Consider the following 14,513-nt stretch of genomic DNA (forward strand, 5'->3'; position numbering starts at 1 on the left):
TGCCACATTATACGCTCTTTTGTCGAGGGTAACTTCTGAGTATGACCCCTCGAAGCACGCGTGGGTAGTTGCGACCACCACTACCGTGCTCCAGACTATCTATTTAGGTCGAGAACCCGTGGAAGAAGGACCCCAACTGCCCATCGTAACCTTCCTAGATAGGAATGCTTCGACATCTGAAAAGCGGTCACCTAAGGTGGTACACCTCGAGCCCGACTCCGAGGCCGAGGGAGAGGAGTCCGACAACCCTGGCCAGAAGGAAGACACCATGGAGGAGGATCCAGAGGAGGAGTTGAACCCTTGCGGAAGTCCAAAGGTGGAATACGTGCCCTATTCCCCCACTTCGGCACCCCGTCGAGTTTTGATTCACCCCACGCAGCGGAACCGGGTCTTCACTGCGCGAAAGGGTGTTGGAGGGAGACCCCTGGTACCTCGATTCGTGAATAACTGAAGACTCCTGATCAAGGATAGGATAGGACGCACGTATGGGAGCCTCTTCGGCGAGATTAGTTTAGGACGTAGTTAGTTTCTTTCCTATTTTAGTTTCCTATAAGTATTTTTATTTTGAAACGTACTCATGGTTAAGATGTCTTTTAAAAATTCCGACGTTTTAGTGCTACTCATTTTCCGCTCTACGCGCATTTTCTCCTGCCTTGCATAACGATTAAGTCATTCTTTTTCTTGGTCAAGTGTGGCACCTTATTTTAAAGACCTCCACGATAGTATGAAACTTTGGGTGTTACATTATTGGTATCAGAGCAAAGTCGATCCTAGGAAATATGACTAATAAAACCTCTTCCTATGGCTATCCATAAACAGTGGACCATGGCAAGTCGCGGACACCCACGTGGCTCGAACTCAAGCTCATCAAACTTAGCAAAGCACATGAAGGAGATGGCAAAGGCAATGAAAGAGCAGGCCCAAGCCACCACTCTGATGGCCCAACAACTGTCCACTAGGGACAAGGATCCCAATATTCCCAGGTTGGAGGTGGGACAGACCCGTACAACTTTTGCTGACTTCAAGAAGATTGGTCCGCCTGAGTTCCGTGGAGCCCTCGACTCGGATATGGCAGAAGAATGGCTGACGGAAATGGAAAAGGTATTCACGATTTTTTCGTGCACTGAGGAGCAGCAAGTAAGCTACGCTACCTTCATGCTCAAAGCTGATGCCGAGTTCTGGTGGGATGGAGCAAGACGGTTGTTGGAGGATGCTGGAACAGATATCAGTTGGGCCACCTTTAAAGAAGCTTTCTACAAGAAGTACTTTCCCCTTTCTGTTCGAGAGTCCAAGGAGATGGAGTTTCTTCAGTTGAGGCAAGGTAGGATGAGTATTGCAGAGTACACGGAGAAGTTCGAGAGACTCTGCAAATTTTCTGCCATGTATAAGGCTAACCCAGATGAAAAGTGGAAGTGTATGAATTATCAAGGAGGACTCAGGGCAGAAGTCCTAACCGCTATAGCCCCACTGGAAATCCGGGAGTTCTCCTCCCTCGTTAGCAAGTGCCAAGTGATCGAAGAATGTACCAAAAAATTAGCGTCGGAAAGAAGCGAGGCTTTCAAGAAAAGGCAACTGAATCAAGAATCATCTCAGCCGCCGCCGCAGAAGAAGGCCTTTCTTGAGAAACCTACAGGGAGGCAACCTCAACAGGGCACGGATCGCCAGGAAACTTCCACTGATGCCTCACCAAAAACCACCGAACTCAAGGAGTGTGCTTCATGTGGGAAGCAACATAGGGGTAGGTGCCTTGCCGGACAAAATATCTGTTTCCGGTGTTCTCAACCGGGGCATATCGCCAGAGAATGCCCAGCAGTTCTCCCATCCCCTGCCAATCTACCGCAGCGTCAAGGGCGAGTCTTTGCCCTCAGCGGCGAGGAAGTCCGCGAGTCAGAAGATCGAAACAAGGGTAAATGCACAATTAATGGAATCCTTTTAACCATCCTAGATGATACTGGTGCTTTTCTTTCGTTCATATCTCTCTCCGCTACTAGTAAGATGAGCTAACCCATGTCCAAATCACTATGCATCCCACTAATAACCTTTATCGACCAAATTATGATGTAGAATTTGGGGACAAATTCTTTTTTATGGGGGTGATAATGTAACAACCACCCCTTCTAGAAATAAAATTAAACTTCGAAGTTTGAAAATCGGTTAGGAGATAAGATTAGAATTTTGGATAGGAACCTAGTAACCACCCTCAGTTTGAAATTTAAAATATCCCAACCACCCCATCCCCAAACGTATATAAATAGGGGAGCACCCATAGGTAGAAAGTCACTCCTCTCAAACACTAATCCTCTCCCTTCTCTCTCTACAAAGAAATAATATTCTGTGGACAAACATAAGAGGCAAGCTCGAAGAAGCGTTAGGAAAAAGAGTAGGGAATTATGCCTTTCTTACTTATGTTGGCATGTAGTATGTTCTGTTTTATTTTCTTCCATCCATGCATGGCTATCATCTTTCATGTATTTTATGGCATGAATTATTCTTTACTTATCTCTCATCTACACTGAGCATGATTATCTATTATGTCAATTATACCCTCTTGAATCCATTAATATGTATCCCATATCATTTCTATGTGCATTTACATGACCTTTTAATTACCATTCATTCCTTTCATGTTGAGAGTACATGTCCCTTTAAAATGTTTTATTAAATTATTTAACATTCCCTAATTTTACTATGTGCCCTTACATGACCTTTGATACCGTTACATCATTATTATTCCTTTAATGTTGAGAGTACATGCTCCTTTTTGTGTCTTATTCAAAGAACCCTATTTTATTATATGCAACTAAATGACCCCTTATATCATTATGTTATTATTGCTCTTTTACTTTAAAGATCAAGGGTACATGCTTCTTATAATATCTAATCCAAGTATTTCAAATACCCACTTTCTTACAATATGCACTTAGATTATATTTTATACATTATATCATTAATATCTTCTTAGGGTCAAGAGTACATATTTCCTTATAATTATTTTATTTCAACTAATTAATATCCCCCATTTTATTACATGAAATTATATTGACTTTTATACCATTAGATTAATATTAATATTTCCATGAGTTAAAAAGAGCACATGCTTTCTTAAATATTTTATTCAAACATCTAATATACCCTATTCTACTATGTGCATATCATTATGTCATTATTACTCCTTTAAAGTCAAGGATACATGTCATGATCTCTTCTTATATGATTTTTCTCTCGTGTATGTTTAAACAACCTAATTGTAAATTGAACTGAGGGAATGATCCTTCGGTAAGGGAAGGTGACCCCCAAAGACAAGATAATCGAGATGATCCTTCGGTAAGGGAAGGTGATCGAATCGAGATGATCCTTCGGTAAGGGAAGGTGATCGGCAAACCTTTGGGAACCTTCGGTAAGGGAAGGTGATCGGCAAACCTTTGGGAACCTTCGGTAAGGGAAGGAAACTCCCATCAATGTTATATAATAAGATATCTTTGTTGATATAACTCCTTTCTTGTGTATGTCTAAATAACCTTGATTGTAAATTGAACTGAGGGAGTGATCCTTCGGTAAGGGAAGGTGACCCCCAAAGACAAGATATCGAGATGATCCCTCGGTAAGGGAGGGTGATCGATCGAGATGATCCTTCGGTAAGGGAAGGTGATCGCCAAGACACTCGAGATAAGAACCTTCAGTAAGGGAAGGGGACTCTCATTTATACCGGTTTGAGCTCAATACCTTCCATAAAAGTTAAAAGTTAAGAAAGCATGAATGAAAGTTTGATGTTTATGTTTTTTTTTCTTTAGATTTAATGATGATTATGTTGATGTTACTTAAGATGTTATCCTTCTATTTCTTTCTTTTTGCACACATGTTTTACAAGAAAGATACATATTACATGCCATGTTATACGCTTGTTTTTTTAAATCCCGCACGTGGGCTGGAGATGGATATGGAGGTGTTGCATAGCACTCCTACTGAGATGCTAGGTTCTCACTCCCTTTCTTTTCCCATACTGTCTCCAGAGGAACATGGCACAGCGGATAGAGACGACGCAATGCCCCCCGAGGGTAACTTCTGAGTATGACCCCTCGAAGCACGCGTGGGTAGTTGCGACCACTACTACCGTGCTCCAGACTATCTATTTAGGTCGAGAACCCGTGGAAGAAGGACCCCAACTGCCATCGTAACCTTCCTAGATAGGAATGCTTCGACATTTGGAAAGCGGTCACCTAAGGTGGTACACCTCGAGTCCGACTCCGAGGCCGAGGGAGAGGAGTCCGACAACCCTGGCCAGAAGGAAGACACCATGGAGGAGGATCCAAAGGAGGAGTTGAACCCTTGCGGAAGTCCAAAGGTGGAATACGTGCCCTATTCCCCCACTTCGGCACCCCGTCGAGTTTTGATTCACCCCACGCAGCGGAACCGGGTCTTCACTGCGCGAAAGGGTGTTGGAGGGAGACCCCTGGTACCTCGATTCGTGAATAACTGAAGACTCCTGATCAAGGATAGGATAGGACGCAGGTATGGGAGCCTCTTCGACGAGATTAGTTTAGGACGTAGTTAGTTTCTTTCCTATTTTAGTTTCCTATAAGTATTTTTGTTTTGAAACGTACTCATGGTTAAGATGTCTTTTAAAAATTCTGACGTTTTAGTGCTACTCATTTTCCGCTCTACGCGCATTTCCTCCTGCCTTGCATAACGATTAAGTCATTCTTTTTCTTGGTCAAGTGTGGCACCTTATTTTAAAGACCTCCACGATAGTATGAAACTTGGGGTGTTACAGTTGCTGCTGCTGTTAGCGGGTGCGTGTAAAAGCTGCTGTTCCTGCGAAGCATTCGGGTTCAGGTTTGGGTTCCTCTTGCTGCTGCTGTTCACGTCATTGCTGTTGCTGTTCGCGTTCAGAGTGGCAGCTGTGCTTTTATACAAAAGGTAACAATTTGGTAGCATATACAGATAGGAATTGTTAGGGTTCATATACTCATTTTTGAATTGCATGTATGATAAATAAAAGAGGGATTTGTTGCCATGGTTATACAGAGCTTTGTTTATTTAGGTTAATGTGTCCTCCATTTAAATGAGTTGCTGCTTGAGTCCCTCTTCAATGCTGATTCTTGATTTTGTACTGCTTCTGTGTTCTGTTTTTACTTTTTTTAAAACTTCATATTAAATCGATGGAAGGAAAACAGAAATAAAAAATTTGAATACAGAAGGAACAAAAAAATCATCAGTAAACAAGAAAAGTGAATTCACAAAAAAAAAGAATTTGTAATGTGCGTCAACTACAATATCTTCGATGTACAGTATATGTCTGTTCTTAGAGCTTATAGTGCTTTCAATGTTCTTTAAATGTATTTGTTGCCAATACGGGGTGCTTTTTTATTAGATCGGAGTACACATGTCCATCACTTGTTGTATATGATACAAGTGATTTTCAGTAATAACTCATCACTTTTAGATGGAGATCACAAATAATCATGTGGGGATAAGGTTATCTTTGAAAAATTGAGAGATTTCATATCATATTTATGTTCTCATACAACTTAGTCACTTGCAAATGTTTATCAAATGTTATTTTACGCAGGAATTTTATATTACCAATTGCTTAAACTTTTCCCATGATTTAGTGGTTGCTAATATATCAGTACTTGTTTTGGATGAATCCTATATGGGACACAGCCTTTAAATACTTTTTTTTCTGTTCTTCACTTTCACAATGATCTCTCTCTCCATTTCTGCATTTTTTTCAATCTCTTTCTCAATACAAAGATATTGAGAAGATAAAAGCATAAAATAGTTTAGTTAATTTAATTTGGTTATCTAGCTATAGCTGTTGTCATTTCTTGCTGAATGACTTATTGTGGCTGAACAATTTGGATCAGAGTTGGTTATTCCTTCTCATATAAAACATAAAATATATTCACTACTTTTCTTATCCAACTCACTGTCTTTTCATCATTTCTCATTAATGGTAAAATTTTACTAAATATATATCTAGAATAATAACTTAATTGTGAAAAAGAGGAAGAATGACTCCCATAAAACGTGTTTGCTGAATGCTTCATCTCTTTCTCTCAATTTTTGTTGATACGTATGCTTGCTCATATAACTTCTAGAAGCTTTCTTTCCAATTCAAATCTGTTGCACTATTCCTTTCTTTCCTGTCTGCAGCTGCCGTTTTGCCAGTTGTTAAAACATTTTATTTCATTTTATTGGTGTCACCATGTTATGTTCTTTTATGAAAAATCTTAGATTACATTTATTATTTTTTAGTTTGTATTTTAGTTATTAATTTAATTTTTTAATTTAATAATATAACAATATACTCATACTTTTAAATATTAATCACTAATTAATAACAAAGAACAATAAATTTTGATGAATTTGTAATATTCTTTTCTTTTTATTTCTCATATATCAAGATTATATACTCAAATTGACTCCGAAGTCCATGTTACCATGATAAAACGTTATCTATATCTATCTATTATTATACTACTAGCTAGGTTTCAAAAAGAAGACAATGTCTTAGGATTCTTAATTAAATTCTTGGCTGAGTACTATATATGGTATATTAATAGTTTTGTGGCTGAGTACTATATATGATATATTAATAATTTTGATTCCTACTAGAGTACTTTTACTACATAGGCTTATTTAATAGAAAATTGGAGGACTATGAACTAATAATACATCAAAAGAAAAGACAAAAAAATGTAGCGTAAGCCTTCAATTGATATTTGGCTATAGGCCTTGATGAGATCAATAATTTTTTAGAACTCTGTGAGTGGAGATTGAAAATAATAACTTAGTAATTTGTTAGATGTTATAAATTTTTTCGAATTTGATATTTAGCTTGTTGAAAGGTGAAATGGTATTTAGATACACCAAGCTCATTTGAAAAAAAAATACTTCATGCTTCATTAACTTGGACTTTTCTCATTTTTCAATTAAAATCTGCTGAGAAAATTTGAAGCATATCTAATATAAGAAATTTAAAGTTTTCAATTTTTTATAAATGACTTTTTTTTTTATTTTCCTCTCCTATACCTAGCATGATGTTCTAGGAGAGCTGGATTTTTTCATAACCTGTTAGGTACAATTCAATATTGCAAATTTCATATGTGGGAATTGATTAAGAAAAATTATGTGCTAAATTTGTAGATAGAATGAGAAAATTTAGATGATTAAATTGTGAATATAAAAGACAGAAATACTCAGTTTTAACTTATTTTGATAACTTCATGTAATGAAACTCTTCTTGAAAGCTCCATAGAATACCCTGCCATCTATATATACGAGTCAGTGTCATAATCACTCACAGTTATTATTATTAGTGGTATGAATCATATTATCATGTACTACTAATTAATAACAAATCATTAGTTACATGCTTAAGATGCATTCTTTTTTATTTGATTAATACGCATATTGTAACATAATAATAATGACCCTTGAGTTTTTATTTATCCTGGAAGGCATAAGTTGTAATGTTTGTTTCGTTGTGTCAGTTTTGTATTCAAATTGAATTCATCCTGTCTTAATTGAAGTTAAAATAAAGGGAAATATTCTTGTTTTTGATAATTGAGTTTTTTTTGTTGCATGTTGTCATTCAAAATAAAAGTTTTCATTTGCTGATGCTTATACTAAACTATTTTAATCTTTTTTTATTTGAAAATTGTTCTTGTAGTATCTGAATAGTTGATTTGGCATATTTGTTGCTCCTATTTCACGGATACATTCGGTTCTAATCCAATTTATTCTGTCGAATTCTTTTACAAGGTAATTCTCTGACTCAATAAAGTAGTTACATGTTCTTTATTCTGAATTAAATAGTTATAATTTTTTTTGGTGATTAAAATAGTTATAATTGTTAAAATTCTATGTATCTCATTTTTTGGAATTTAATTTTTGAAATACATATCCTCCCTTCTAGGTTCCAGTGATTTTTTTTTGTTTTTTTAGTTTTCGATTTATTTAATTGATTGACATGATGAAACTTCAAACATATTTCTGAACAGCTAAAACTTGAACATAAAAAACACATAATAACATTTCCATGTAAATCAAATTTATAAAATATAACTCTTTTTAGAGTTTCTTACCAACATAAAAATAAATGATTAACTGTATAAATAAATATTTTAAAATACTTTAGAATGGTATTCTTCGAGTCTTGAAGGGTTTAATATATCCAATAATTAAATTAGAACTTAACTTTTTATAGTTAGAATGGTTGACATAAAAACTTATAATATTTATTGAATATATTTTTGATAAAAATTTAATTAAAAAACTAACCAAGTATAAACTAAAACGAAATTAATTTCATATAAAATAATTATTCAAGTCCTTAAAGGTGATATGAAAAAATATTTACTTAGAATTTAGTTTAAAAGATTAAAACTTAAAAAGTTGTAATTTGTAAAAAATCTCTATTAGTCTACACCAATAAAACACCACCAATACTTAAAAGTATAATAAAATATTTTTGTGTAAAAAAATTAAAGAAAATCAACGAGATATAAAATAGCATTCAAAAATAAATTACTGATTATACTGATTATGATAACGAGTTTTAATGTATTAATTACTGTACCAAAATAAATTAATTATTCCTTTCAATGTTACAACTTAGTTTACTTTTTGGTTGCATAAATTAGTTACAAATGGATAGAACTTGGATTGAAAAACCTCGAACAACAAAAGAATACCAAGACGGCGTAAATGGATTCCTTGATTTTGCTTTTGCGAGAGCGGCCATTTCGGATAGAATATGTTGTCCATGTCCACGGTGTGCGTTTGGAAAATGGCATAAAAGGGACACAGTTCAGGATCACTTGCTCTTAAAGCCGTTTTTCAAGAATTTTCTTGTTTGGAATCGTCATGGTGAGATACAACCTGCTGAGCCAAGTAGTATAGAAGTGCAAGCGACACCATATCAAGAGAATCCATTAAACACATTAATCAATGATGTATTCGGCCACCATGGGGATGAAGGTATAACGGGAGTGAATGATGCAGTTATAGACAATGGAGGTGAAGACATCGCAGATGAAAGATCACATGAAGCCTCTTTTGATGATGGTAGCGAGTTCAATGAATTTGTAAGAGACGGAAATGAAAAGTTGCATGAGGGCAGTAAATGCACAAAGTTGGAGTTTATAATCAAATTGTATCACATAAAGGTTTTGTGTAGAATAAGTGATAATGCCATGACTATGATATTGAATTTGTTGAGAGATACATTTGATGGAATACAGTTGCCTTCTAGTTTTTATTTGGCCAAGCAAGTAATTTGCAAACTTGGCCTGGAATATACTAAGATAGATACTTCCCCAAACGATTGTATGTTATATCTAGATGACAATCCAGATAACGTACAAGACACATGGAAGTATTGCGGTATATCTAGATGGAGCCCTAAGAAAAAAAAGAAAAAGCAAGCTGCAAAAATTTTGCAATACTTTCCATTGAAGCCAAGGTTGAAAAGATTATATATATGTAGCAAGACGGCTGAGCACATGCAATGGCATAATTCTGCACCTGCAAGAGATGGATTACTGAGACTTCCAAGGGACGGCCAAGCGTGGAAGGATTTTAATGCTACGCACACTTTGTTTGCCGAAGAGCCACGAAATGTTCTCTTAGGTCTTGCAATTGATGGTTTTAATCCCTTTGGAGCCTTGAGTTCTACCAATAGCGTTTGGCCTGTGTTCCTGATTCCATACAATCTTCCGCTTTGGATGTGTATGCATCACACTTCTTTCATCTTATCAATGATTATTCCAGGAAAGAAGTCTCCGGGAAATAAGATAGATGTGTACTTGCAGCCCCTTATAGATGAATTGAAAGATTTTATGGAACGATGGTGTGGAGACCTTTGACTCATCATCTGGAAACACATTTAGAATGCATGCAGCTCTTATGTGGACAATAAGTGATTTTCCTGGGTTAGGTATGCTATCTGGTTGGAACACACACACTGGTTTCGCTTGTCCCACTTGTAACTTTGATTTTTATCCTTGTTATCTCCGTCATAGTTCTAAATGGTGCTTCATGGGTCATAGACGTTTTTTGTGAAGAAATCATAGATTTAGACTGAATCGTGTTCGTTTTGACGGAAGCACAGAGGAGCGTGGTCCACCTAAGAAGTTATCAGGTGTTGACATTCTTGAACAACAACTGGATGTTGAAACACGAGATCAGCAACGAGAAGAATCTCATAGTAGTGGGAAGAGACCTCGACGAGAAGTCAAGCAGTGGAACAAGCGAAGCATTTTCTTTGATCTTCCGTACTGGAAAACCAATTCGTTGTGTCATAATTTGGACTTTATGCACATTGAGAAGAATGTGTGTGATAACATTTTGTACACTTTGCTTAATGATAAAGCAAAATCAAAGGATAATCTCAAGGCACGGAAAGATTTGAAAGAAATGGGCATAAGGTGAGATCTCTGGCCACGTGACAATGGATCATATCATTTATCTTTATTTTCACTAACACGTGATACCAAGAAGCTATTTCTTTCAGCTTTGAAGAATGTTGTGCTACCAGATGGATACTCAAGTAACATTTCGAGATGTGTTGATGAAGGACAGAAAAAAATTTTTGGATTGAAAAGTCATGACTGCCATATTCTTTTGGAGGAATTATTACCAATAGCAATTCGTCATTTACTGCCAGATCATGTTACCGCGGTATTGGTTGAGTTTGGCTCATTCTTTAAGATCCTTTGTGGGAAAAGTTTAAGTACTTCTAAACTTGACAAGCTCCAACAACGCATAGTGATCATCCTTTTCCAATTGGAAATGTTATTTCCTCCATCATTCTTTACCGTTATGGTTCACTTGACAGTCCATCTAGTAGAGGAAGCAAAGCTCGGAGGTCCAGTGCATTATCGATATATGTATCCTGTTGAGAGGTAAAATGTTTTATATGATGAACTAAATATCAACAGAGTTACATCTCTTGTCATGTCATTTTTACTTGATTTTTTTATATTATTTTAGGGAGTTAGGTCATCTAAAATCCCATGTACGGAATAGAGCACAAGCAGAAGCGTCTATAGCCGAAGGATATCTAGCTGAGGAATGTCTCACTTTTTGTTCTTGCTATTTTGAGGATATAGAGACAAGGTTCAATAGACCTAGACGTGTATGTGATGACCCACTTGACAGGGGATGCTCAGAATCTTGCCTCTTTCCGACGGTGGGTAAAGCAGGGAGTTCTGGTACATTTTTTACTTTAAGTGAAAAGCAAAAGCTACAAGCCCATAGATATGTGTTACTGAATTGTCAAGCCGTCAAGGATTATGTGAAGTGGGTAAACATTTTGAGGTTATTTGCAGTAATATATTCATAATCTATATTAGTTGGTGACGTACTCTAAATCCAATTTAAATCTTCATGCAGTGAATTCAGGAAATACATAATAAGAAGCTCAAAGGGAAGGAGAGCGAACTCCACAGACATAGAGAAGAGAGTGTTTAAGGATTTTGTTTCGTGGTTTGAAAAACGAGTAAGTTACTTAAGTATTAGAGTTTATGAAATGGGAAGCTTGTTAAGATATAAATGTTTTAAACCTCATAACTTATCCCAATTTCAGATAATGAACCCGGATACCATAGAACAGCTATCTACTGACATAAAATTTTTAGCACGAGGCCCCTTATCAAATGCAACGAGATATAGTGCTTATAAAATTAATGGTTGCACATTTCGAACTGTTGATCGTGAAGAAGGTATGAGGACACAGAATAGTGGAGTATATTTAACATCTAGCACACCATGTGTTGCAAGTCGAGTTGACAGAAATTTAAGACAAGGTGATGTACCCTATTATGGGAAGTTGGAGGATATAATTGAGCTTAGCTATTATGGGCGATTCACTGTTGTTCTCTTCAAATGTAAATGGGCTGATTCTACTCGACATAGAGGATATAGAAGAGATCAATGAAATTTTCATTGCGTTAACTTTGATAGGCCCATTCATACCGATGAACATGAAGAAGACGAGCCTTATATTTTAGCGTCACAAGCATCAATGGTGTGCTATGTAAATGATGTCGTTAACAAAGGATGGAGTACTGTTGTCCATTTAAAACCAAGAGATTTGTATGAAATGGGTTATGAAATTGAAGAGGCTGCAGATGAGGACGAGCCACATCAAAAGCAGGCTCTTGATCAATTTTTTGGTAACAATGATGAATACATGCAGTTGGCAACAAACCAATTGATTGATGACGTAGTTGACTGATAATGAGAAATCTAAGGTTTAAGCTTATATTTGTTAATTTAAGGTTATGATTAATCCTTTGATTTCTTCATAAAGTTTATCTTTAGCCTAATTTTCTGTGAATATAACATGCTTTTTGAGCTAATTTATCAAACTTTTTGTTGTTAAATGCATCTGCAGCAATGCCAAAGTGTAAACGTTTTGCTAATCCGCTGAAATCAGCTCCTCAACCTGAAAGGGGTTTTGATCAATCTAATGAGGACATAGTACACAATTCACCTACGGATAGCTCACCACCTAATCATGATTCCATAATGCAAGGCAATCCGGATAGTACTACGGATCACTCACTTCCTAACCAAGGATCCCAAGAACATACTAGGCACTTTGGTGGACGTCAATCTTCTGAATATTGGACAGTGGAGACAATAGGTACGGTGCACAATAAATTTGTTGTCTCATGCTAAGTTTCTAGATAATTGTTTTTCAAATAAATGCAAATGATTATATTTTAATCTTTATATGTTATTTTTTTTATGCAATTTCTGGTATGAAAGTAGAGAAGTGATCAAATGATTTCTGAATATACAGTATGCCAATATGTATAGATCTAATGCTTTTCATTCATGTAAGTTTAAAATATATATAGCATTTTTTGGATTTGGATTCTCTAAATTTTGAATTTTACTTTAAAGAGTAAAATTTGATCTTTTACCATTTATTTCATAGGTAGGATCAAGAGAAAATATGAGAGAGAAACCATTTAAGGGTGAGAGATCAAACTTTACTCTCTAAAGTGAAATTCAAAATTTAGAGGATCCAAATCCGCATTTTTTAGTTTGTTGGAATACACATGTTTTCAATATTTAAAACTGAATCTTTTATAGAGGTAGTTTAATCAATAGTGTTTTAAAATAATCAAGTTTATTCCATTATACTCTTCCGTTTTAAAATAAGTCAAGTTTTAAAAAGGATAGTTATTTTAAAATAGAGAAAAAAAATAAGTATTTGAGTTGTATAATTATTCGGCAGGTTTAAATAAATTTTTTGAATCAATAAACTTGGTTTATTTTTAAAGTTTTCTTACAACAAAAGAAACAAGGAAAGGGCGAATTTCTACAATACAGATGGATTTCGTTTAAAAAAGTATTAAGTCATTTTATATATTTTCTTTTTATAAATCATTTTGCAATTTTAATTATTGGGAAAAAAGAATTTAATAGAAGGATTTGTCTTTTAATATTAATTACTCAATTATGGTTTTTGTAATGCGTTTAAAATTTCTTTAATATCCTCTTAACAGACAGATTCGTTACACGTATCACATCCCACATAATAAAATAATAACATAAGATACATAGTTCCAATCATTCATTGTTCTATATTGCTATGATTGAATGATGCTAAAGTTTATTTAGTTGGAGCCATATGTTAAAAATTTCAATGGTCTGAAAATTTAGCCCAAAATATTTCTTAAATTTTTTACCCAACTCCCGAGTCAGAAAATAAAAATATGAAATAGTACTACTCTTATATTATTACTAGACAATAAGGTTATATGCATATGTATTGTTCAACGTTTTGTGAAATCTCATTATGTACCATTCAGACTTTTAGAATGGGAACATGGCAATGTGTGAATTGCTCTCTCTATCTCTCTTAATTAATTGGATGTCCAGTTAATTACTTTATGATTTGAGTAATATAATGATCATATCTAATAATTAAGGTGGCCAAATTGCATTCTTAATTAATTAATATCTCAATCCAACTTGGCCACTGGTAAGTGTGACGAATGTAACACCCTACCATACAGAGTCTTATGCTTAAGTCATAATTCAGAGATGGCAAGGTATTACGACCTCTAAAATAAAAAAAAGATTTAGTACATATAGTAGTAGGAATGATTGATATAACTAGGAGCCTTTGTAGAAAAAGGGGTAAACAAAAACCATCGCAACTCTAAAGCGCAACACTCCGATCGATAACGTAACGAATAAGGATAAACCAACGCGAGATTATATATATACAAAGGAGTGTCAAAAACAGGGATATCAAGACTCAAGATCCGGCTGCGAAGATAACCGGTCCGAGCATAACATTATATACATATGAAAAAAAATAAGGAAAACCCCAAGGAAACCCAAAGGGACACCAATACATAAAACCTATTCTCTAAAATTCTCCCATAAGAGGAGTCATCACAGTTTGTATTATTTAATGGAGATAAAAGTATCTAAGCAAAACATATAAACCGAAACATAGCCCCGAGAACAAAGGATCTTCGCAA

At 35.4% G+C, this 14,513-nt stretch overlaps 3 protein-coding genes across 3 annotated transcripts in view; all 3 read left to right on the forward strand.

Annotated features, from left to right (window-relative positions):
* Positions 1–825: 825 nt before the first annotated feature.
* Positions 826–2,004, forward strand: LOC107481562 (uncharacterized). The gene has a single exon (XM_016101841.1). The coding sequence runs from the start codon at positions 826–828 to the stop codon at positions 2,002–2,004; it is 1,179 nt and encodes a 392-aa protein (XP_015957327.1).
* A 1,927-nt stretch (positions 2,005–3,931) lies between these two features.
* Positions 3,932–11,944, forward strand: LOC107481554 (uncharacterized). Its single transcript, XM_016101834.1, has 10 exons — positions 3,932–4,055; positions 4,185–4,453; positions 4,834–4,917; positions 8,649–9,856; positions 9,944–9,991; positions 10,080–10,433; positions 10,734–10,910; positions 10,999–11,325; positions 11,401–11,506; positions 11,594–11,944. Exons 1-10 carry the CDS (start codon positions 3,932–3,934, stop codon positions 11,942–11,944), a joined length of 3,048 nt encoding a protein of 1,015 aa, XP_015957320.1.
* Positions 11,945–12,031: 87 nt separating this feature from the next.
* The window catches only part of LOC107481545 (uncharacterized), a 16,686-nt gene continuing 14,204 nt past the window's right edge, over positions 12,032–14,513 (forward strand). Inside the window, exons 1-2 of the mRNA XM_021130377.2 lie at positions 12,032–12,182; positions 12,404–12,655. Coding sequence (XP_020986036.2) covers positions 12,032–12,182; positions 12,404–12,655 — 403 coding nt within the window. The remainder of the gene's footprint in view (positions 12,183–12,403; positions 12,656–14,513) is intronic.

Source organism: Arachis duranensis, chromosome 1 (genome assembly GCF_000817695.3).
Source record: "Arachis duranensis cultivar V14167 chromosome 1, aradu.V14167.gnm2.J7QH, whole genome shotgun sequence".
In the NCBI taxonomy this organism is placed as follows: Eukaryota; Viridiplantae; Streptophyta; class Magnoliopsida; order Fabales; family Fabaceae; genus Arachis; species Arachis duranensis.